Raw genomic sequence first — 24603 nt, 5'->3', positions numbered from 1 at the left:
TGTGTGTATCTCCTAACCAAACAGAGAAGTCTTGACACAGATGCTGACTGAGGAGGATAATGATGTTTTTGTTACACAATGGAGAGGACATGCTTATATCAGTTCTAGAAGACGAATTCAAATGCACACTTAGCACACCCGGAGGAAAGTAATTCAGCTAGCCAGGTTACTTCGCGTCTTAGCAATCCACAAAACCATCTGCACCGGGTTAATAACAGAACCCCGCTTAAAAAGGAACACAAATCTGAGGCGAAAGCCAAGTCCAAGGCTTGCAGCATTCTGCACTAAGAAAGGACACAGTCTCCTCCGAAGAACAGCTCTTCTATTAGAAACTGAGTAGCTGAGATTTGGCTACTTCTATCTTCTATTCACTTAGACTTTAAGAACATTCTAGTATTTTAAACTCCATATTTTCATGCTTTTGTGGCTGTGATAATCTAGTTCCACACTGCATTTGAATGCAACTATCAGCAAGAGTGACCATAATCCCAAGGTAGTTAATTTCTACATTAGTTCTAATAGGCTGGACATTTATTTCTTTAAAATGCTGCTCTCTAGGGAAGAGTTATTAGCACCTATAAATTGAGTGGCACACACAAACTCAATGGCTAGTAATAACAGGGCAATGCAAGCTGTATGCTTACTGTGAGTGGGTGTTGCCACTGGCATCAGCAATTAAGATGGAATGGGAAGGATGCACAGACAAACCAATGGGGAAAGAATCTGGCACAGAGAGTAACTAAATACATAAACTAACAATGCTGTGAGCTTTCTGCTTCCAAAGAAGGTGCTAACTGGAACAAAAGAGAACGGATAAAAAGGTAAGATACACATTATTTGTACAGGAACCCAATCTGTTGGCTAAAAACTTGCTGATGTATAATCCACAAAAAAGCAAAACAAAAAAAATGCAAAGATTTGAAGAAATGACTTCACTATACTTTTCCAGATGTTATTGTTATGAAAAATACGATCAATACAGCAGAAAAATCAGAAATCGTACCTTTACAGGTCATTCAGGATGTAGTCACTGCAATTAAAATTTCATTTGCATTACAATTCATTTTACTTATTCTCCAAATCTGCAATTATTTCTCACGATATATCTAACGATACTGAAAATACTGTACTTTCCATTACTACAGACATGAGATCTTTTTTAGACCTGTTGATTCTCATTTGGGAACAAGCACCAAAATTCTGGCTGTCAGATCACTACTTGTGCTTAATCTGCCTGAGAAACAACAGCTCACCTAATAGCTCTTCATCAATGTTGAGTGTGTTACATTTTTTTATTTATTTTTTTAACTTAAGGTCTCATTACATTCCTATGGCAGCATACACCTAAATCTTCAGATTCTTTTTGCATTACTTAAGCTAGAACTTTTTCTAGCCACCTACATGAACAATTTGTTTAGGGTTCTACCTCATATCTCAGTTGCTGCCCTATGCTTTTTTTCCCCCTCAATAAATGAATTTTTATCTACCCAAAACAGCTTACGGCCCACTTTCTGAACATCCTGCTTAGATGAGGCAGTCTCTTCAGATATCACCATCAATCTGCCATTCCCTACTGCAAATGCAAGTTCCTTATTTTAACTTTACAGTTGATACCTATTTGGTCCGTTTGATCAAAACTACTCTCACCTGCTGTTACCACAACCATTCTCACTCACACAACATTTTCAGACAGGCACTTCTGTACTTTCTTCCTTTGCCTAGCACCAGGTCTCCCTAAATGTCCACAAAAAAACCACCCTTTAACCCTCCTCCCTTTGCTATTACATTTATCTAAAAAGAAACAAAGAAAACATCTTGGAAGATTTATATCATCTATTGGTGTGTAGATCATGCAACTACTCATGCTGATCACTGCTATTTCATATTTCCTTGTATTTTGTATCTGCCTTCATTTATTGTCTTCATTTTTATATTTAGCTTTTTGACTTCAAACAACAAACAACATTTGTCTTGTCTGTACAGCATGCCAGCATAAAGAGACTCTGGTCTATGGGAAGGGTATATGTATGCCACAATAAAACAAGTGAAATATTTCTCTGTGCTTTTTCATCCAGCATCTTTTTCCTTCAAAGATCCACTTGTTTTTATCCATGAATTTGCCATCCTTCCATTTGATGAGGAAAGATATTCGCTAATTACCCACATCTCTCAGTTTGTCTTCAATTTTCCTTTCTTGCAATTCGAACAATGCAAGCTCCGTAAGATCCTGTATTGCCCAGTCTCTTCTACTGTCTTCGTCTTTAAAGTCCTTATGTTGTCCATCTCCTCATAACCATTTCTGTAGAGTTACTGTCTCATTCTAACTACTGTTTTTCTTCCCATTCTTATTTACACCTGTGTAACATCTGGAAAAAGTCTGCCTGTAAGCTTTAGAATTAAATAATATGTTTTGCAAATAACCTATCCGGTATTTATCAATTAAAGAAAACTGGATTCCTGATTGGTATGTTATCATCATCCAGGGAATAACAATCTCAAAATTTCATTAACCTGAATCTGAAAAAAAATGAAGAAAAAAAAAAGCAGTTTCAACATGGAGTAAAATTTCCATGACTTCAATCAAGAATGTGGTGCTTCAAAATTCTGTAACCTACACGCTAGACTCATTAAAAGGGGCTGGAGAAGAAATTCGAGTGTCTGCTCCCAAGAGGATCTGATAACAAAGGCTTCCTGAGCAGGGACTGGAATCCAGGGACTCTCCTCTCCCAGGGAAGTACCATAACCACTGGTCTCTACAGATGAGCATGTACTTTCCCTGTGATGCAGAGTATATTTCATGGAACGAAGAGCAATTTCAGCAGTGCACTGAGCGTGCCGTACTACAAAAAGTCCTCAGTCCCGATGGCCAGAGCAACACCCTTGTAAGAGGCAGTAGATGTGGCCTCAGAGTTGGAAACTGTTCTCATTTCCTGGACGATTGATGCAACTGAGTTGCCTCCTGTTGTTTTCGTGTGGGCTCTAATCCAGCGAGCACACTTTCAAAACTCCTAGCACTGCTGCCTCACAGACAAGAAGAGTAAAGAAATGCCTTCCTACTCAAGGGATAAAGAGAAGTATGAACCGGGTGTGTGGCTGTTCAGGATATAGAAAGAACTTAGGCAGCTCTACTGTGTGCTGAAGTGGACAAGTTTCCAGGGAAGGGTAGCAACAGAAGCTGCAGATAGATACCTGTGGACATCAGAGGTATCTAACACCGGGCATTCGCTGTGTGGAGATTCTTAGCACCTCTCTTTTAGACTCAAGCACCTCTAAGGGCTTTCGGCAGGAACTTGTGTTAGGCTGACTTGTCAGTAGTTGTATGCTGAAATACTCTAAAGACTGTGAAAAAAATACAGAAAATGTTTTATCACAACGGATTTCCTAAGCAGCATCTGGGGGGAAAGATTATGCTGGGGAACATATTCAAAGACAGAAAGTTTAAAAAGGGCTGAAGGCACAGTTTATTAATATGTTTAAATGGTTATGGAAGGATTTATAATGCTTGAAAAATCTCTTTAAAAGGTGAGTACGTCATTCGTTCCAAAGAATTTGAAACAACTGCATTTGTGAAGTACCTAAAGTCACCAATAGCAGAAAATCTGTAATTTCCCAGCAGTCAAAAGAAAGTATTTACCATTTCAGATAAAACAATAAAATGTCATGCCACAGCTTCCAGTTTAATAGATGACTACAAGATCATTTCTGGATGATTTAAAATGCATCAAGGTCACTATAGTTCAGGAAATACCCTACAACTATGAAGTTCCAAACCGCAGGCCCAAAGGTGCTACAGCTACTTCTAGACTCTTGCTGGTGGGCTGGTCAAGGCCAGTAGACTGAAAGCACAAGTTTTTTTTTTTTTTTTAAGAAAATAATTAAGAATTTTAACAAAAATATTGACTGTCATTTCCAAAGACCTGTGAAATGGAGTAAAAATGTGCGCTTTTTTTTTTTCCTTTTACATCACTGTCTGTCTCATTCACACAAACTGAACACAAATCAAAATATCAAATACCGCCATGAAAGTTTTAGTCATAAATTACTTGTGCTGCTTATATGTATGTGCACACCTGTGTAGGTTCACAATGTAACTGCATATTGGCATATGTGATCACAATACTGACGGTATGTAGCATCTGAGAGTCTTTGATTCCAATGCTAGGAAAAAGAGGATTTTTTTGGTGATTGCCTAGAAATGGCTTTTTGAAAAAAGCCAGAGAATGCATTTCTAAATAGCAAGATGGACCTTTTCAGGTTAAATTGCAAACTATTGTCAGAAATACATGTACAGCTGCATCCCTGGCAGTTCCAACTGTTAGCAAAATCATCTAAGAAGTCAATATATATTGATATGATTGCGGAGAGTATGACTTTGTCAGCCAGGCATTTGGAAAATAATTTAGACAAGCAGAAGCCAAAGTACTGCTTCCATCCTTAACTGGAAAATGAAAACCCTCCGCCCAGAGATACTTGCTTGTAGGGTCAATGGACACCTGTAAGTGTTTGTTTTTTGGTTTCTTTTTTTTTTGATTGCATGTACACTATTTATATGAAAGAGATGAACAATATTTTAACAAAAGCTACATAAGATGGCATCCTTTTGTTTACATTTGCCCCCTCATCAGATTTAGAAGCTCACTTCTTTGCTAGGAAAAACCTGCAGTATTGTCAACAGTCAAAAAATGCTCCCAGGGTATTCAAGACCAAAGGAAAAATAGAAATAGCGAGGCACAATAAATGGCAGATGTTGGTAGAAGTTTTCAAGTTTCTTGCTCTCTGGCCTGAAAAGGTGTGCAAAACACACAGAATTAATTGCTACAATTTGAAATTGCTACAATTTGAGGTACTTAGAACGAAGAAAATGCCAATTGTATCGGGCAGATTCTTCCTAGTAAATTACAATTCCTGACATCAAAATGTGAAAAGAGGATTGCCTCCAGAAAAAGACAGCAAGTACAGGTTAGGACCAAGGTTTTAGAGATGAAATAAAAACTTAGCCATAGCAAAATTTGACTTTTAAAGGAAGACAGGACAAAACCCAGACATCACAGAAATGGAAGTTTTTTCTGGGAAATCTCACTCTGAAAGAAGAGATTGTGCAGTGGTTGTCAAACCAGCTGAACTCATACTGAGTCACAGCTGTTTGTACTCTTTGTTTGCTCTTAGAATTAAGGATGTAAGTTGGGCTGCTATTGATCTAGTGTTGGAAGCCCTGCAACTAGCTGCGTTTTGGATGTAGGTGGGTGATCAGTATCAACCGGCCACACTGAGAGGAATAGTTAAAGTTCTGTTTTATTCCAAAAAGTGACTCTGTACAAATGGCATCATGGTGTTCCCTACTTATTACATTTTAGTGATTTCCACATCTAGTTTGCACAGTATACAAATAAAGAGATTCTTTTTTCCAACTGCAACTTCTGTTAAGTCAACTAGAACTCTCAAAGTCGGCATGGACTCTTTCCTGTTCCTTAAATACTGCCAGTATCGAAAATTACATATAAGTATTTTGCTGTGTGCAACGGTTTACACAGATATGCTGTAAATGAAAGCAGCTTCTACATATACAATATGAGTTTATCCTCAACACTGATGATTCATAAAGCAGAATTCAGTTTATGATTCTCATATCTGATGCAAGTTATTTAGGTTAAAGCAGGAAAAAAATTGCAATGCTTGACACAGGTGAAGGTGAATTATATATGACAATCTACTAAGTAGTGTAGATATCTCAATACAAAAATCAAAATTACTATTAAAAGCAAGTAACAGACTATAGAATTTAAGTAGAGTACAGTATCTAGCATCCGTAATGAAAATCTTTTTCAGAAAAAACTGTAACTGCCAAAGGGCTTTCTGAGGCAATTTCTGAGGTGTAATTTCTTCGTGATGAAAAATAAGGAAATATGCAATAGATAAATCCATACAAATTAATCCCATCATTCCAGATTTTGAAATTTGTTTTCAATGCATATACTTGCATCATTCCTTAAATGAACATAACAAAAAGTACTTGTTGTTTTTTACACTACTAAAAAGTTCAATATATTTTTAATAACTTAAAGTTTTTGGGAAATTATAACAACACATTTTTGCCATTTAGAGGCTTTTTTTCTTAAAGAGTACTAATCTTACAGCTAAAGGAGATTAATTCTAGTGTATCTACCCTATAGTTAAATGATTAAAAATTTTGCAAGGCAAGTATAAGCTAGATAAAGTTGCAGCCACTAAGTGCTTCTGAGTCAATAATACTGCCTTCTGCCTAGTTTACTGCCACCTTACACATCGAAAGGCATTGACTTTATCTGAATTTATATGAGAATCTGCATTTTTACAGTGTAAACACTTTCAAAATTGGTAAATTATTGCAAGAAATGATAATTGATGCTTAAATTTTCATTGGAAAGCCCAGTACTGTCCTTCTAGGAACATCCTTGGTATATCATTTATTTTTATGTTGTTCCATCAGACCTTACAGCTAACTAAATTCTTTAGTGGTTTATAACATCTTCTGTGAAGAAAAAGCTGTGATTCATCAGAGCAGACAAAGCTGGGCTTTAATCCATTCCTATAACCATATTGCCAAGTCTATATTGTTTACATTGCGTCTCAATTAAGAGACAGGCAGGACACCTGGTACTTCTTTATCTAAGTCCCACGGGCTGCCAGATGACTCAAAATCCATAACAGGTGCTAAGGCAGTGTGAGCGTAGCACCATTAACACAAGCTGGAATTAGATAAAATTTGGACTATGCTTAACCACTTAAAACACTCAATTATGAAACGAAAAATGTAACCACTTTGCACCAAGCATCTTTAGAAAAGGCACTTACAAAGATATGTAGAATTAAAGTGCAAGTGTAATGGGCTTAACAGAAATCTTTAGGATAAATATTCTCCTGAAGCATATAAAAAACAGCTATAGAAAAAAGTTATAATTTTAAGACTACCATAGCAAAATATTATGAGATTACACTTACTAAATGGAATGGATTCTAATTCTCATCATCTGCTTATGCAACAAAAATGACAACACTGATGTTCAGATTTCTAGCCATTTTAAAGGCAAGGAGAAAAATCCTGAATTAACAGTATTTACTGAATTCTTTTACTCTGTATAACCTGGAATTTATTTTATTTTAAGGCCTTTGGCAAATGAAAGCATCCTACAGAAGCATTTAAAAAACAACAAGGTTCAAGTGAGAAAACTAAAGGTAAAAGATACTGCCTCGTACCCAAAAAGTCCCATTGTAGATCTTTCTTTCATCACTTTTTCAGCTAATGTGACTGAACTAAGTAGTAAGCTTAGACACTAACAGAATACACCTCATGAGAGAAAAAATGAGTATCAGAAATTTTACAGTGGGCAATTACTTAAGACCTATCTGTATCTAAATGTGCAGTAATCAAATTAAGTTTCTATTTAATATTGTAATTATCAAGAACACAATATAGTGATTTTATTACCAGAGTAAGCAGTAACAAAGTACAGTAAACTCATTCAAGACAGTGTCATAGTATCTATGATAAGCAGCATATTGGCTTAAACTAATGCACTATATGCCTCTAGGGAATGACAGGCTCAGAGACTGGGTTTTAACATCAGAATCTATCCATTAATCTTGACTTAAATATAATCCACTCTGCGGTAAGAGGAAGAATGGGCATTCAATGAATTATCTGTTTGAAATATAGCAGGAGCAGATTAACACAAACATATAGAAGAAAGTCTCAGCTTCTCTACCATTTGTTGCACACTTATTTTACAAAGCCTGAACCGCATTTAACATGAAAGACAGTAAGGTCAAATGACTAACAGTAAAGGAAGGAAGAATACCTCAAGACCGTAACAGATTACTCATTAAATTTACTGGTGGTGTAGCCAGAAGACTAATGACAGCATTTACAAATATCCCACTCGCCTATGTTTTAGTAACAGGCTAGAGAGGTGAAAGCAAAACAGCAACAGAACAGCGCTGCAGCCCTTATGCAGGCAGAATTTCCACTCTACCTTCTAGGGAGGGTTTGTCTTACTAATGTTGCCCAGACAGGAATCAATGAAACTCTAAGGTGTGTTATGTTAATTATTTTGCAGACCATACAGCTACCCCTGCTTCATGACTTCCTTGGAACTGGGTTCCCCGAGGCAGACAGAGCAGCTCCCAAACGTCCGACGTGGCAGTGGCATTGCAGGCAAGCAGCAGGAGAGGCAAAGATACGGCCGGCCAAAGGGCTGAAGTTTATTAAGGATGCTGCACCAAACGTGCCAATGAGAGGTGTTCAGCCATTTCAGTGACCACTTCAGCCCACAAATAATGTAGAATAGTGTAGGGCAGAGGGAAGTGCTGCCTCACAAAAATGCCAGATTTGGGGAGAGGGGCTTATCCCCACTCTGATACTCAGCATTGTATTGGTTTAAAATCAAGAAATGAAGATTGATGTGTGTAAAAATAGGGAAGCAAAACTGGCTCTTTGCTTCTAGTATTGGCTTGAATGCTGCATGTTTTCATACACTCAGAAGTTTAAATTTCTATCTTAAATACTATCTCTGCTGATATAGATGTACTTACTGAGGAGAGAAACAGTTAAGAAAATGCCCTTCATAAAAACTTCACCAGAAACTGCAAAATTACAGATATAAAATTATATTAATATTAAATATAATCCAGTAAAGAATACATATATAGATAAATCAATTTGCCATCCCACACTACATAGTAACAAAGATAACTTCTCAAATGAGAAATTTTGTCATTAATTCCAATCTGCATTTAAATAAACTTTAAAACTACCTTTCCTTTTTCTTTTATACTTGAAGAGAATGTTTGTTGTTTTTTTTTTTTTTTTTTTTTTTTTTTTTTTTTTAATCTTTACCATGGGCTGCTGGAGTACAGATACAAGATAAGCTAATTATAAGTCTCTTTGGATGGCACCAAAGTCTTCCATAATTTTCAGAACTAGAAGACAGGCATCTTTTATTCAAATGATGAAAACAAATATTTTCAGTTGCTCCCCTCTTCCTTTATTTTGAAGAGCAATTAGTAAAGCAGCCCCTTCTCCCTCCTACCTAGTGCTGTCAAGCTGTTGAGAGCAGTTTGCAGCACTACAATGGTACTATTGTGAACAGGGTCTGGGCTTCCTTCCCACAGAGAGTTAAATGGGCAGTTCCTGCTGCCCATGATTGGTGTCCACTGAAACAATACTTAAGAGCCAGGTTTTATCAGTTCCACGCCAAAGAAGTGAAGCCAGGGAACCCAAGCCTTCATATCATGCTGAACCATATGCCAACCCGGCTGGCCCCAAAGGTTTATCACTAAGAATCAGGATCCATCGTGTCCCCTGTGAAATTTCACTTCACATACCTTCTGTGAAATGCATGGCTTTGCTGAAAACTGACCTTTTTCCACAATTGGCAAGAACAGATGGATGGTAACTATGGTTTGGCAAGCAGAAATTAAAAGATTTTCTAATAGCCTGCATTCTTCTATGTTTGGGAAGAGAAGCATTCAGAAGGAAACAGATATATCTATGACCCACAGATCTATTCAGGTGCAGTTAATCAGCAATTAAACTATTTTTTTCTAATGTCTTGTCTAGAAAGTATTTTGTGATTAATTTGATTGGCCAGGCTATGATTAGGACTCATGTTCCTCAGACCACCATATGGTAATTTCAATTACTGTAATACTAACTTTTAATCCTTGCTTCATGTTATTCAGTTTTTCTACTAAATATGTGGCACATACAAAATTAATTATATGCATACACTCTTTTTTGGCTATAATTTTGACCTGTTTAATTACTGAATATTGTTACATATTCCAGCTAGATATTTTTGCATATTCACAGGTATTATATAAAACCCCTTTGTTCAATAACTGAAATACAGATTTGTAGGAGACTTGTAGGAGAACAAAGACAACCAATAGGCTTGTTTCTATTCTCTCTCTTTTTTTTTTTTTGGTATGTATCATTTTTAATTCTTCTGTTGGTACTGGAAAGCAGTCTTGATTACCATATGTAGAATGATGCAGAAACAGTTTGTCATTATCATCTGAAAGCATCTTTCTATCTCACAGACACTAGCGTTTGTCAGTTTTGCTTGTTGCAAATAATATCCCACATTTCCCACCAATTTATACAACACAATCAATACATATCAGTGGTATATACTTAACTCTTTTTATAAATACAGCTTTTAGTGTTTTAGCATACAAAACTTCCAAGTTACTTGCAAGTCATTTATCTGTTATTAGGAGTTTATGACCAGAAAACAATTCCAAAAAAACAACAATTCCAGAAAACAACACCAAACAACACTCTCTTTCACAGCATAAAAACAGGGCTTAAATAATTAAAACAACAACAACAACAAAAAAACCCCACCTTACTCTAAACCCTAGAAATGACACAAAAAATTGTTTAATCTTCCCTTTTATTCACAGACTACTGAGAGCTATCAAAGAAATCTGTATGTATGAATTTTAACACCTTACAGGGGCAAGAGTCTTAACATTTTAACAATGGGCTTTTGTTATCCAAAATGTTTAATTAATTAATAAGGCTAAGTAGGTATTAACAAAAAACCTGTCATTTTGTGTTACGTACAAAGCAATCACTCTGCATATGATTGAACTAGTTTATATTTTTCATTCCAGTTTAAGGACTCTCAGCCTTCTTTCCTCTGCACATTTTTGTTTAGAAGAGGGATATACAGACCTTTAAAGCACATTTTTTGACGAAAGAGTGATTGCTCTACTAATTTTCAACTTACAACATACCAAAAATTTCCTACCTTTAAAAGATGCGGTAACAAAGAGGAACTTGCCTCCCTCAAGCAATCTGTGCTGACAGATCCCAATTCAGAAGTTCTAGTAGGCTGATAAAGCACTTCACTGCTTTTCATGGTAGCCCACTGACATTCTTTTATTCTAAATCATAATGCCACCTGAATAAGCCTACCCAGATTTTATACAGAAATCAGTAGACTTCCCTTCAGATGGGTAAAGTCAATTAATGAAAGAATGTAGAAGAACCTCTATTTTTTCTGAACAATACAAAAAGATTTGAGCCCCATCCCAAACCATCTACATCAACATATGTGGCATCCCTGTCTATGCTAGGGGGGTTGGAACTAAATGTTCTTTAAGTCTCTTCCAACCCAAGCCACTGTATGATTCTATGCACAGCACACTAAGGTCTTTATAAGTGTAGTTATTAGAAGAAAATTGTATTACTAGGGTCAAACAGTTTTGCCTTATTTGATATTTTGCTTTTTTACCACTTTCAAGAGGGTCTCATGCATTTCATTAGGGAAGAATAACTAATAAATAAAACTATACGACTAATTCAAAAACAAATTATGGTATCTGGTAATGACAACGTTATTACCCTTAAATCCAAGTGCTTACACTATACCTCTTTAAGAGGTGCTCCCAGCATCCTAAGATCTGCAGACAGACCATAAGAAGAGCGAGAGACAGAAAAGCTATTGGGGTAGAGAAAGCAGGTTCTCTGGGATCAGAAGCAGGAAAATTACTGAAGAAAATATGTTTGCCTGAAGAGATACCAATCTAGAACTGCTGTTAAAGAGAAGTATAGCATGTATGTTTTGCCATAAAACCTCATAGACTATATACATGAAAATATATTACACTATAACACAGAAGCAATGCTTTCAAGCTTTCCATTTCAAGTTACTCCTAGTATTAAAAACACATTCTTCAAAAGAAAAGAAAAACAACAATAAAGAAAAGCAACTGAAATGATGTATATGTCTACATGAAAATGCAGGAAAAGCAGCAGCTTTGTACACACATCTGCAGTATTTCTCCAGCAGTTATTTGAAGTGTCTATATGACAACGTTAAGGTGAGAGTTTAAAAACCTATCACAAATGTTGGTTCAATCATTTGTCTCTAGTGGCTAAAATCAAAGGCATTTAAAGTGATGCTTTGGAATTATTCATTGCAAAACAATCCTATTCTTTCAACAGGTAACTAATAAATGATGGCTGAGAACAGGCTTGCACTACCCCTGAGGTCCAATTGTTACTCAGAACACTGCCTACTTTTGCTCCCTGGTGTTGCATTTTAACTCTAATTGCATGATCAAGCCAATAAATTGGACTCAGGGGACAAAAAAACACTACAAAAATACCTACCCTGACAAAACCAGGGGTTGCAAGAAAATGCACTTCAAACAGAAGTGAGGCAAGACGAGACAAGCGAAGGAGAGGTATCAAAGCTTGAAAGACAGTCATTAATACTGACAGATTACTGTAATTCTGGCTGTCAAGGTGATCGATTTAAGCAGCATATGCCAATCAATACTTGCCTCATTTACTGAGCAACATTAGATATATAGTTAGGTGAGATGTCCCTAAGACAGGATTCAAACTATACTTAACGAACATAAATAGCACAATTTATGCTTTGGAATCTTCACTGCTTTTTCATTTGGCCTTTTATTTTAATGGGGCAAATTTCAGTGTGATTTTATTATCCATACAGAAGTTACTTTATATGGTTCTGTTACATTCCATTGCCATCACGTATACAACTCCTTTAAGTAAGATATTTCGAAGAGCACCAATTTTCAGTATAACATATTAAATTATGAATATTAATAAATGCAGCGGTTATTTAAGTACTGTTCATTTTGCTTTTTTCATTAGTGGTTTGCCATTCTGAGTACTTTAGCTATCCATGGTTTACAAGAAACCAAATCCTCCTGGTATTTCCTCTGGAATTTTTCTTACAACAGTCCCTTATTGTCCAAATATGCTTGTGACATCAAAGGAAAAATACATTAACTAGATGTATTAGTTCAAGGAAGAAAATTCCATAAAGATGATATAAAAAGCTATTACTGTCATTACATACCTATAACTAGTCACACACACACACATGCACACGTGTATGTATGCCTCTATATAGAGGCAGAACCTTCCTCTTATATTTAGGTCTTACAATACTGAGAGAAACTGTTACACTATTCCTTGAAATTGAAACAGCTGAACAGTCTATTAAAACAATCCGATATTTATAAATGCCAGGGAAATCTTCACTTTTTTTTTTTTTTTAACTGTTGTAAGCAGGCATGTAAGTAACTACATTATGAATTATTAAAAGATCAAAAGAGTTGTCAGCAGAACTAGGATTAGGAAAGACTGAACATCATATTCTCTACCTTGTGATTCCTGCTTGAATTTGGAAAATAATTTCCATCACTAAACAGTAAAGTAGATTTTAGAAATAACTCTATTTCCTCATGGAAGAAACAGCAGGGGTCATATAATGAATTCATCTGCAACTCCTATTTGAGCTCACAACAGGTAAGGCTACAATGGTATGACTCAGGATGGGATAAATATTCACTGAAATCTTGAAATTTTCAATTATTTGTTTTAAAGCATATAGAGTAATATCTAAAAAGTATATCAAGCATTATATTTATTGTCTATTTCTTTTCACCTATGATGACAGAAGAAGCAATAACAGGTATTTTAAAAGCTTATTCAATGTCATGTATCAAAACTGTATTGCCAGAAATACAGTGAAGTTTGCTGAGAGTCTTGGTACGTGGCATTTCAAAAAAATTGTAAGAATGAACATATTAGAAGAGCAATTATAACAGCGTGTGCTATTTCTTTCACCAATACCAAAATTGATTAAGTGGTATTCTGAAAAATGAATTGATATATATCTAGGAAAGAGAAGGAATGCTCCTTAAGCACCTCTTATGCCTTTTCCATTTTAAACACATTTATCACTGATGCAGTATCATTGCATTCATTTTTTTCTTACACATGCTCATTCAAATGAAGGGAAGGGAAACTGGTATTGCCGAAGTCAGTGCTTTCTAGCATTAACTTCTAAGTTTCTGTATTAGAGAGAAATCTCCAAAATCTTCACAAATCCTCATGTGAAAATGTAAATGAAACACGTGCTTAATTAAATGTGACTAGAGAATGTAAACTTGCTCTTTGCTCACTGTATGTCATGAACCACTACAATTTTTAAAATACAGACTTTCCAATGTCCAAAATACTATCTTGAGGCAGATGATAGTCAAGCAGACACAACAAATAAAGACACTACCATTTCACATAAATCCCTTTATAGGGGCAGTTGAGTATATCTCATCAAGCAAGAAAGCTTCTGTGCTATGAGCTTTTAATACATGTCAAACTTTTAAGAAACACCTCAAACACACTGTTTTATTTGTAAAGAAGTGACTGTCTTGTCAGATACCATATAGGGTCTATGTTTTCCATTTCTGGAAGACAACTGTCTAAAAATGCTAGCTACATCAAGTACCAACTGTTTAGGAATACAATGTCAAAAAGATGAGGAGGTGTAAATTTTCCCGTTTTGGTAACAAAAATTACTAAATCCTTTAGATAAAGATTTATTCTACAACATTCTGCATTCTGTAGATTGAATAATTAAAGCAGCATTATATTTTTGCTATTTACATTCCTGCACATAAGACAAAAAAAAATTCAGCTGGTTGAAGAATTATTGGCATGAGGTCAAATACTTTGCAGATTATTATAAAGAAGTGAAAATGATGCTATTATTATGGATACAACAGTCATCTATATTCCAGATGTTCTAAACTTTCAATAAATTTCAGATTTAAAAGATGCTCAATAGGATTTACTACTTTGTGTGCAGCTACACATTAGGTAGCATCCTTTTGGGGGGGAATATTACATAAGAAAGAAAGCATCATGGTGTCTGAATTGCAGACAATCTGAAGTGCAGATAGTTTGCAATAATTGATAATGCTCCAAAAATTGTGTAAATATCTAAAAAGTAATACAGTAGTGTTTCACACTGTACTCTCACAAGGTTTTAGGTTTTTTCCTGGCTTGTTGTATAATATAAATAATGTTAACAACTTGGATCATTGGACAAGCCTACTATGCCAAGTAAGGAGTGTTACCTTTGTGTACCTTTTGGCATCTGACTAACTGTCATTTATTCAGGAAGTTCAGGTAAACTTTTGTATGAAACCACTCTTTCTATTGCTCAAAATATTTAATTTTGATAGATTTCCTACACACAATAGTTTCTGAATTCAGAATGTAACAAAGTACTTGCTCAGATATCGAAGCCATTAGTAAAACCATTCCTACCAGGACTTTCCATACAATTCAGTAAATAAAAAATATTTAATGACCCTCTAAATGACAGCCTGCTTATTCCACGTCATAGTGAAAACAATTGTTCTCACCATTCAGTACCCTTATTACACCTGCAGTCTTGCTAGACTCTGCTGTGAGTCTTACCAGCTTTCCTAGCATACGTGCAGCTGGAGTGTATTCAGGAGATAGATGTGTACAAAGGCAAATGGAATGACAAGCAGCACATATATGAGGTAGAGAAGGGGGTACTGCTGCTTCGGTAGTGAGACAATGCAAGTATTTTGTGTGTCATCTGCTACTGCATGCATATATGCCGCCTATTGGTGAAGGGGTACTGTTACATGAAAGCAAGGCAACTGAAAGACAGTGAGGAGCTCCAGAATCCTTCAAGGGGAAACTAAAGAAAATTCCACAAATCAACATAGTAATGCCATCTAAAATAGCAATTTTCTCTTCAAGAAGCTACAGCAATGAAAATGTCAAGCATCAAATTAAAGCAAGATACCTGCCATGCCTGTCTGATGTCTGCTGATAAATACAGTACATTTTTAATCTTAAAATACTACAATACTGAAACATTATTATAGTATTCTGAGCAAAGAATGAAAACAGAGCAGATGAAACCTTTAACGATCATTAACAAAATCAAATCTTCAGTGTTTTGCTATCCACGTTTGCTATCAGGAGTGTCAAAATAACATCAGAAAGAGGAAGGTGAATGACAGAGTATTTCAATCTCAGAAAGATACTTCAGACCATACAATACATTCTCAAAGTTGGAGCAGATTATAAAAGGGAGATGAGCAGAATTTCCTGTATCCATGCAACCATTATTATACTATTCACATGTACTACTCATTGCCACATCATGATTAACAGACTAGCTCAATAAGGAAAAAGTTGCAATCAGGTTACATGAAGAGGACTGAATATCCCTGCTGATTACAAATGACAGCTGATTTTTTCAGTCAGGTCTGCATTTAGAAAAAGCACTAACTCAGGATGGATAAATCCTCTCCTTGGAAGGAGAAGGGCCAAACTCAGTGCCACTTTCTTCATGTTGCCATATGCTTTCAAATCAGCACACACCTAGTTTAATCAAGAGTTTACCATGACCCATTTTAACCACAAAGATCTGCAACACAACACTGTAAATATTCCTCAAATATACAAAAACACAGACCTACATATCATCAACTCCATGCAGCGTGAAAAAATGTCCACCAAGTATTCCACAGCACAGTGAAATGAACCACAACATTGCAGGCACAGAGCCATCCATACACTGATACTGGCTTTCTAATTACCTATTTTGTTGGTCTACTACATTAGTAAAAGGAGAGCAAATACAGAAGTGTATGGCTTGAAATTTGTTCTTTATGTATTCAACAGAAGTCTTCAGTATTCCTGTTCCCTCAAGATCCACATTAAACTATATTTCCACTTACCATCATCAAAGTTCCTAAAAAATTATCACTGCTCGAATGTATTAAAATATACTCAATAGATAAATAAAAACTAATTTCAAGCAGATCAGCTGAGAAGTCTCCTTCACTGACACAATTATGGTCCTGGACATGTGGGAGGCCTTGATTATCAGCTTCAGTTTTCTGAAGGATTGCTGCTTTTGGTGCACCTTCTGAAAAACAGCTTTTCTGTTCCTTTTTTTCTGTTCATTGTCCTCAGAGACATTTTCATTACTCTGAGCCCTCTCTTTTATTTGCTCAAAAAGTCCTGTCTTCCACAAGACACATTAAGTCTGGAGAGGTCTCCAGAAATGCTATTTAACCACAGACCGTAAAATACTTCTGTCCCTGCCCCCTTCATTCCACAACAAACTTAAAAGCTAGTAGAGAAAGGCTTTTGTCATAGCTAAAATACGCCAGAGGAAAAGAGTGGGAGACACTAAAGACAATCCTCAACATCTTCAATTCCTTTCTACTGCAGGAACATTCACTGGACTCAATTTTCAAATATTCTTCAAATATTCCTAGACTATGTCCATGTTACAGCAACCTCCTACCAGTCTTTGCTGTTCTTATCTAAGGGAAATTCTTTATCAACCTCAAATATGATGATGGGTTGAACACCAAGAGCAAGGACACGACTTTTTAATCAAGAGTTTTTTAAAACACAGAGAACTTGGCCAAACTTTGGAATGTATTTTATTTTATTTTTCTGTTCCCTACTGATGCAATTGACCCCACCATAGCCTAACTCAGTCCAGGGAAGTTAGATGTTTTTTCTAATCTCACTCCAAGCAAACAGCTTTTAAAGAAGCCCTCATGCCTCCACTTTAGTTTTTGAAGTACTATACAAAGCACTGAGTATAAGATACTCTAAGGTGGAAAAAGAATTCCACTGGCTACTTAATAAAGTCTTTAAAATCAGTGCTCAATCAGCTGATGCTTCATAAGCTTACCAAGTGATGACATAAAACCTACCAACCAATACTATCTAATATTAAATATAGGTAATGCTTTTCATAGTTATTATGCTAACCATATTATGGGAGACATATCAACATTTTAATGTAAGCAACTTTATTTCATTAATGATGTGGAGTGAATTGATGCATATAGAAAGTACAGTTTAGAGAACTGAACTTTAAGTGAATATACAATAAACAGCTCTTAGGACCTGGCCAATTCCAAGACATCAAACTGGCAAGCTCTGACTGAGGAATTTATTACAACTTCCATATTCTATAAAGAAGTTGAAACATACAAGTTTGTGATTTTTTTCCTACTAAAAGTTTGCTATTTCAAAGTAAATTGTTTTCCAATTGCTCATCACTATACATCAATATAATGCTATAAGCCATCACTTTTTGTGGTATAATGATGATAATACATTTTAAATACTTTGATTATGCCACTTGAGTAATGACAAAAAGATCGGACCTTTCTGAACATAAAAATACAATGAATCAACGTCATGTACAGAAATGGCACCAACGTCATTTAATGTGATCACATCAAACACCATCCATCACTCATCTGTAAATCCACTTCATCATATTTAAAGTGAGAACAAACATGAGTATTAACAGTCAGCCTTAATAGAATAGAGTATTCTAGTATCAATCTATCACATGACAAATACAAATATCTACAGCTTGGATGGAAATTAAGTACAGAATGTCTTTTGGATCAAAATTTAAACTTACCTTTGAATTTATGAAACCAAAAAATAGTATGTTCTTGTTGATTTAAATAACACATACATAACAGAATAGAACTCGATCTTAAGAAGGAGAGACATCTAAGTGATTGACTTACCTTATGTTTCTTAATTTCTGGTTGGTATTCTCTCAAGAGCAGCCCTTTCAAAATACTAAAATTCTGTTCCAACAAAAAAATGAGATAGTTTTCTGACATGTTTACAAAGGCACTATCTTCATTTTGACAAAAAAAAATGCATTCTGAGCTGAACAACAAAATTTATAGGACAAAATAGAGTAACTAATTTCAAGGAAAACAGCATTGGCATCCTTCTAGGATGCTAGATTGTTTTCTAGAAAATGAAACTAAGAGATACTAATACTGGAAAAATACTTTATATTTAAGAAAAGAAAGATTAGTAACACCATGACGTGGATGCTTTAGAAAGTCTACCCACAAAATGGTCATTAAAATAATTACTTAAGACAATGCGCTAAGAATTTACTCCATGTTATAAAATATTATAAGAACAACTTTTTAGTGCTGAATCTATTCTTTGCTTAATTAAAAATGGTCTTTATCTGAATGCTGTCCTATGGGTTTAAGTTTCCTAAAGGCAATGACACCATAATACATTGAAACTATTTTCCCTAAATTAATCTGACAAAAATAAAAGATAACAGAAAACATGAAAATCATATCTGTAGAACTGCAAGGGAATGTATATGCCTTGGGAACCATATGAGTGAAAGGATACAAGTTTTGGTATAATGGGATTAATGATTTCAATGCACGGCTTGCATTTATAGCTGTTGCGCGAACCATAATAGGAAGAATTTTTCCATTCACAATAGCACCATCAAAGAGTGGACCAAAAAATGGAACCTGAATAAAAAATTAAGAAATCCAACATAAAGCAGGATCTAAGCTATAACAATTAGCAATCAACATTAACAATAGAGCACTCAAATATATAATTTTTTTCTCCTCATTGCTAGATAATCAGACCAGTTATTGTGCTCCATGACAGACCTTTTCTCTTGGGGAAATATACAGCCATATAACAGCTTGATATCCTTGGTAATAGATAACATAGTATTTGAAGAAAATTAAGCAACCATTTTAATACTATGTCTCATCAAAGCTTATTTTCAACACTTGCTGCCAAAATCCTAAGAATAGTCATGCATATGTTTATGAGGTTGAAAGACTAGATGACAATATTGTAGGTAGTAGTAAGCAAGAGCAGCTTCCTTTTTCCTCTTTAACCTGCAAGCCCTTCCATAATACAACTCATTGTACCTAAAGAGTAAGGAAAATAATATACTTATTAATTAAAATGTAAGTAACCCAGCAGTAACAAGACCATGTACTGGGCATCATTTCATTCCTATCATCAGAGATAGGCAAACCTCTATCTGTCATATCTCTTTTATTAATTTTAGTACTTCTAGAAAGAATTTTAAAATTCGAAATACAGAAATTCATGGCAAGTGACATCAGAAACAGAAATTATGTAGTACAAACATTTAGGACTATTTTTACTCAGTCAGTGTTCACTACCCTAAACCACTGTTTTAAGAACAGAGCTAGCACAGACATTTAATGAACAGTCATTAGAAAGACTGTGTTCACATGCTTTCGAGTTGAATGATCCCTGCTTTGCTGAATTAATCTCCAAATTCCTGCGTGGAGTCCAGGAGAAGGTGAAAACTGGCTTTAAGAAGAAAGGGGAATATGTCACGGATGGAGAGAACTGGAGCAGGCTATGATTCAATGCCCACGGTCACATATCAAATTTGACAAAGAAGATTTCAAAGTTTATCTTAGAATTTAAACAATTATGCAGAATATTCCAGCTTTGTTTGCAGTTTAAAGTGTTAGCAGATTTACTTGATAGGATCAGATCTTTGCAGTTTCAAGTTGCTTATTTTACCATGCACTGTTCTCACTGATTTCTTCCCCTTCCTCCTACCACTCCACTGCAATTGTCAGTGTTAAAGACAGATCACCTTGTTGAATCAATTTATTACACCAAACGCTCCCATTCAAAACAGAATTCAGTTCATTACAAACATATGAAGGAAATACACACAAACCTCCCCACTCTTACCTCAGGCTTTTTCATGATCTGGATACTGAACATATGGTTTTTCATGGGATAGATAACTATAAGAACATCACCAAATTCTGTTGGAATTATTCCTCTTCTATAATCCCGAGTATGCTCTGACCAGACAATGTGTACTTCATCGTTTCCTAAATGTCTTAGCTGAAAAAGCAGAGATAAAAGCCTGTCAGTTTAAATATATCTTGTAGTCATACTGCTATACTAAATGCTCATCTTTCAATAGGACAAACCCACTAAAAAGAAATAAAGAAGGATGAATAAAGTAAACATATGACACTATAGTTCTCTTACATTTTCAGTCACAGTATTAGTTTGCAGTACTGGTTTTTGCTATAGACTTTTATACATCAGTGCCAACGACTATTTAACAGAGATGTCAATAAGACTACTAAAAACTAAAATTTTGTTGATATTATCTCAAGAACGCTGAATGATTCAATCTGATTTGCTAAAATGCTTTCAAGATTTCCTTCATTCACAGGCAGTGAACTACTAATTTCTATATGAATTTTATAAGCATATGTATGAACATCTGTATAAAAGATACCTATCTAAGCAGTCTTTTAACCTCATCATTCTAGCCAAATTCCAAACTGGCCACCACAAACAAAAAGCCTTCTAAAGGAGATGAGATACTGCATTTGGCACACCCCTAGATGAAACGGAAATCTGTAACACCTTTGGAAAACTAACCACCCCCCTGTAAACAAAAACAGGTCTTGAAAAATTAATCAAAAAAACTTGCTCAGAATGGCTGAATGGGATCCTGAAAAACAGTGCTGCACCCTCAGCTGTAATCACATAACCCGACTGAAGAACATACTGAACGCTTTGGAATTATCTGCACTGAAGCCCCCAAATGCTCTTTCAGGTAAAACATTGCCATCTGAGAAAAAAAAAACTGTTAACATCATGGAGAGAGGCTTTATATATGCTGATTAAATACATTCAGATTATTAAAGATTAAGTTTCCTTCCACTAAAGGCCATTTGTGAAAATTCAAGCTGGAATCTCATTTTTTCCTCCTTGTGCATCACCAGATAGAGCTGACAATTTTCCTCACCCACAGTTTTCAGTTTGTTTGCACAGCTTTAGCCAACTCTAGTTTGTCAAACAATTGCATTGATGTTATTCAAAGGACAGCACTGTGAACTGCTGTTAACAGGTAACATGCAGATACTAATCTGAGCACTTACAAGAAGTTATTTTGTATAAAAAGGCAACAATTTTCTGTATTCATTTTCAAAATACAACTGCACTTCAAATAAAAGCAAAACATATACATAGTCATCCGAGAAATTTCATTGCAAGTATTTGCTTGTTTATATTATGAAACCTCCTGGAATGCTGCTTTCGTCTTATCTGAAGACTTACATTGGTTGTCAGCAGCAGCCTTTACAAAAACAAAACAAAGAAGGAAAAAAAAAACAAAAAAAAGCCGCCTCTGCTCTTCTCTGCTGGCTTTGAATTGTATCAGCCTGAAAACCTGCATAGTATTTCTGCAAGAAAAGGTTTTTCTTCAGCATTGGACTGGGCAAAGGACAGATGGCATCAGTGCCCCGCATCTTGTGTGATGCTCAACAAGTCATTTGTGTTGCTTGGACCAGACCGTACATACATCTAATGTACAATGATTGCACTTCCTTTGAAGTGAGCTATTCTTGCCTCTTTTGTAGATGGCTGAGTTATTTTGAACAACAGTTAGGGATGCTCTTGTGCCAACTGTAAACCCAGACCCAGAGAAGAACTGGTTATAACAACATTCACTACATTGAGTTTTATTTGACTACGCTAGAACAAAACCAGGCAGCAACCTGAATGACTGATGTGAAACACAAACAGCAGCTGCAGAAACTCTGGATGACAGTCAACAGTAACGTATGTTGTAAAAAGACAACTAACTGTGGAACTGTTATGAAGGCCTAAGCTTCTTCTGCCTTCCCAGGTGAAGTGACAGCCAAGCTATCTGTTGGAATATGACAGTGACAGAAAGGCATGTGGAACTGATGGGCACACATTTAGAAGCAAGTGAAAAGCTCAGGAAGGATTAGACAGCCTTATCAAAGGGAAAGTAAGAGGTTCAGGTATGAAATCTTGTGGAATGTGAAAAGACTGTACAATATAGGATCCTATATTGAGACATGGTTGTCTGGTGCACCTCTATTGAACTGGCTGCCAAAAAGCAGAACACCCATCACTGCACTGTACCACTCCTAGTACAGCAATATTGAACTATTTACTAGAATTAGCTCTCCTTTACTTACCATCTTTGGACTCAAAGACAACATAACTCACACCGTTAGATTTGAAACAAAAGACAGAGACAGTCTATATGCCAAATAAATGGCCTTAAAATCCGAAACGTATACAGAGTTTAGATAGTACACCTTCTTGGCATCTCTGAGTTTCATTCATCAAAGGTTGCCCCTGTGTACCTCTTACTGACATCTGCAGCTAACCAGCAGCTTAGGGACCTGGTTTAGTGGGTGACATTGGTAGTAGGGTGATGGTTGGACCAGATGATCTTGGAGGTCTTTTCCAACCTTAATGATTCTGTGATTCTAAGATGGAGCATCACTACTGGTGTATACTTTCAAATCAGACTGGCACAGATTTTGGAGTGTGATAAAAGTGCATTGTGCAGTTATTTTACAGGAACTACTGACAAGGGGCATGTATTATTGGATGCCAAGTGTACTGAAGCCCCATCAGTGATTTTTCTCTCCATTTCAAAATCTGCTTTATAGCCCGTGGAGGTGTGAGGATACAGTCCAGGCTAAACTTACAAACTTCTTTTGAGGAAAAGGAAAACGAATTGGATTATTCCACTGAGTTCCAAGTCCTGTCAGGTGTGCTTCACCTCATGGTTACTACCAAGAATGATTTGGCAAAGACTCAGTTTGAGTGAAGTGTTGAATGGCATCTCTGTAACATTTGGCAATGCACTGAGAGTCAAAGTCAGATGGTGCAAGCAGGTGGCTGATGGTATAAACTGTATATGGTGGTTTGTAACAAGATGTATTGTACACAAAATTGAGACTATGATCAATGCCTTGTTTCCATCATAGGAGACAAAAGGGTGACAAGAGAATAGACAAGTATACAAGATCTGATACAAGTTGCTGACTTTATGTTTGGAGAAGAAATAAATGTTGGAGAAGTCATTCTGTTTGTTTTTCTAGAGTAGATCAGAACAAACTCTGATCCTAACATAGTGTTCCTTGTTGCTTCTTTCATGTCCTCACCGTGGTCAGCAAGCAACGCTTACAAGAAAGTTTGAATGCTAGTAACTTGACTGATCAAAACACTTGATTCATGAAAGAGATCCAATATCTGGAATCGTTTTGAAAAGCTTTCCAAGGCCTGCTAGATTTTTGAACTAACTTTTTAGAAAGAAGAATTCCAGTTTTACTTCTTCATTTTTCAGTTCCCTTTTGAAGGACTCTGAAATTGAGCAGTATTCCACTACAAAGCTCTCCTGCAAGCACAGCAAACGTTAGGAGAATCCATCATTCACTGTAATTATTACACCACAGAAGAGCCAGAGTCTGACCTCTTTCCACTTTAATCTGGATTCTTTATGTCTTTGCACTGAATTGGAAGCATCCCAGAATTTACTAAGTCCTGGACACAAGTGGTACAAAGATACTGAGTTACAACCATCTCTGTGCATTGACTCCTAAGAACAGAGGGCAATATGGTTTCCTAAGAAGGAGTTGTGGTCCCAGTGTTACCTAACAGAATCAGATGTGTTGTGCACAGCATATACAGGTACAGAGAGTGAAATCTATGCCACTGGTTATTCAAAACTCACCACTGGTTCTGTAAAGCATTATCATCTTCAAACTCACTTTCTGACCTTGTCTCCCTAAATTTACACCTTTGCATGTGCATAAATTACAGTAAGCAAAATAGAGTGCAAGTATTTACTAGAGATTTAAGGCACAGCAATAATATAAATAATAAAAATCACTAAAGTAATGTTAGACTTCAAGTAACTTGTAATACACTATAGCTGAAACACCTTTATATTCTAAAATACTAAATACTGTATAAATGCGGGTCTAACTGTTCTCAGGAGTTTGTTAGCAAAATATAAGGGAATACATAAAATAGAGATGGGCAAATGTAAAGAATCTGTAAAAAAGGCAAATGTC

The 24603-nt window shown here is 35.8% G+C and overlaps 1 protein-coding gene across 20 annotated transcripts in view; it reads right to left on the bottom strand.

Annotated features, from left to right (window-relative positions):
- Window positions 1–24603, bottom strand: part of RALGAPA1 (Ral GTPase activating protein catalytic subunit alpha 1) — a 131477-nt gene that overhangs the window by 12977 nt on the left and 93897 nt on the right. For all 20 annotated transcript variants that reach the window (XM_040557420.1, XM_040557421.1, XM_040557422.1 and 17 more), the window contains 2 exons: window positions 20429–20587; window positions 19073–19200 (listed from right to left, as the gene is read on the bottom strand). In XM_040557420.1, coding sequence (XP_040413354.1) covers window positions 19073–19200; window positions 20429–20587 — 287 coding nt within the window. The remainder of the gene's footprint in view (window positions 1–19072; window positions 19201–20428; window positions 20588–24603) is intronic.

This window comes from Cygnus olor, chromosome 5, assembly GCF_009769625.2.
Source record: "Cygnus olor isolate bCygOlo1 chromosome 5, bCygOlo1.pri.v2, whole genome shotgun sequence".
Lineage (NCBI taxonomy): Eukaryota > Metazoa > Chordata > Aves > Anseriformes > Anatidae > Cygnus > Cygnus olor.
Note: the sequence above shows the minus strand (reverse complement) of the source record. Positions and strands in the feature narration are given on the sequence as shown.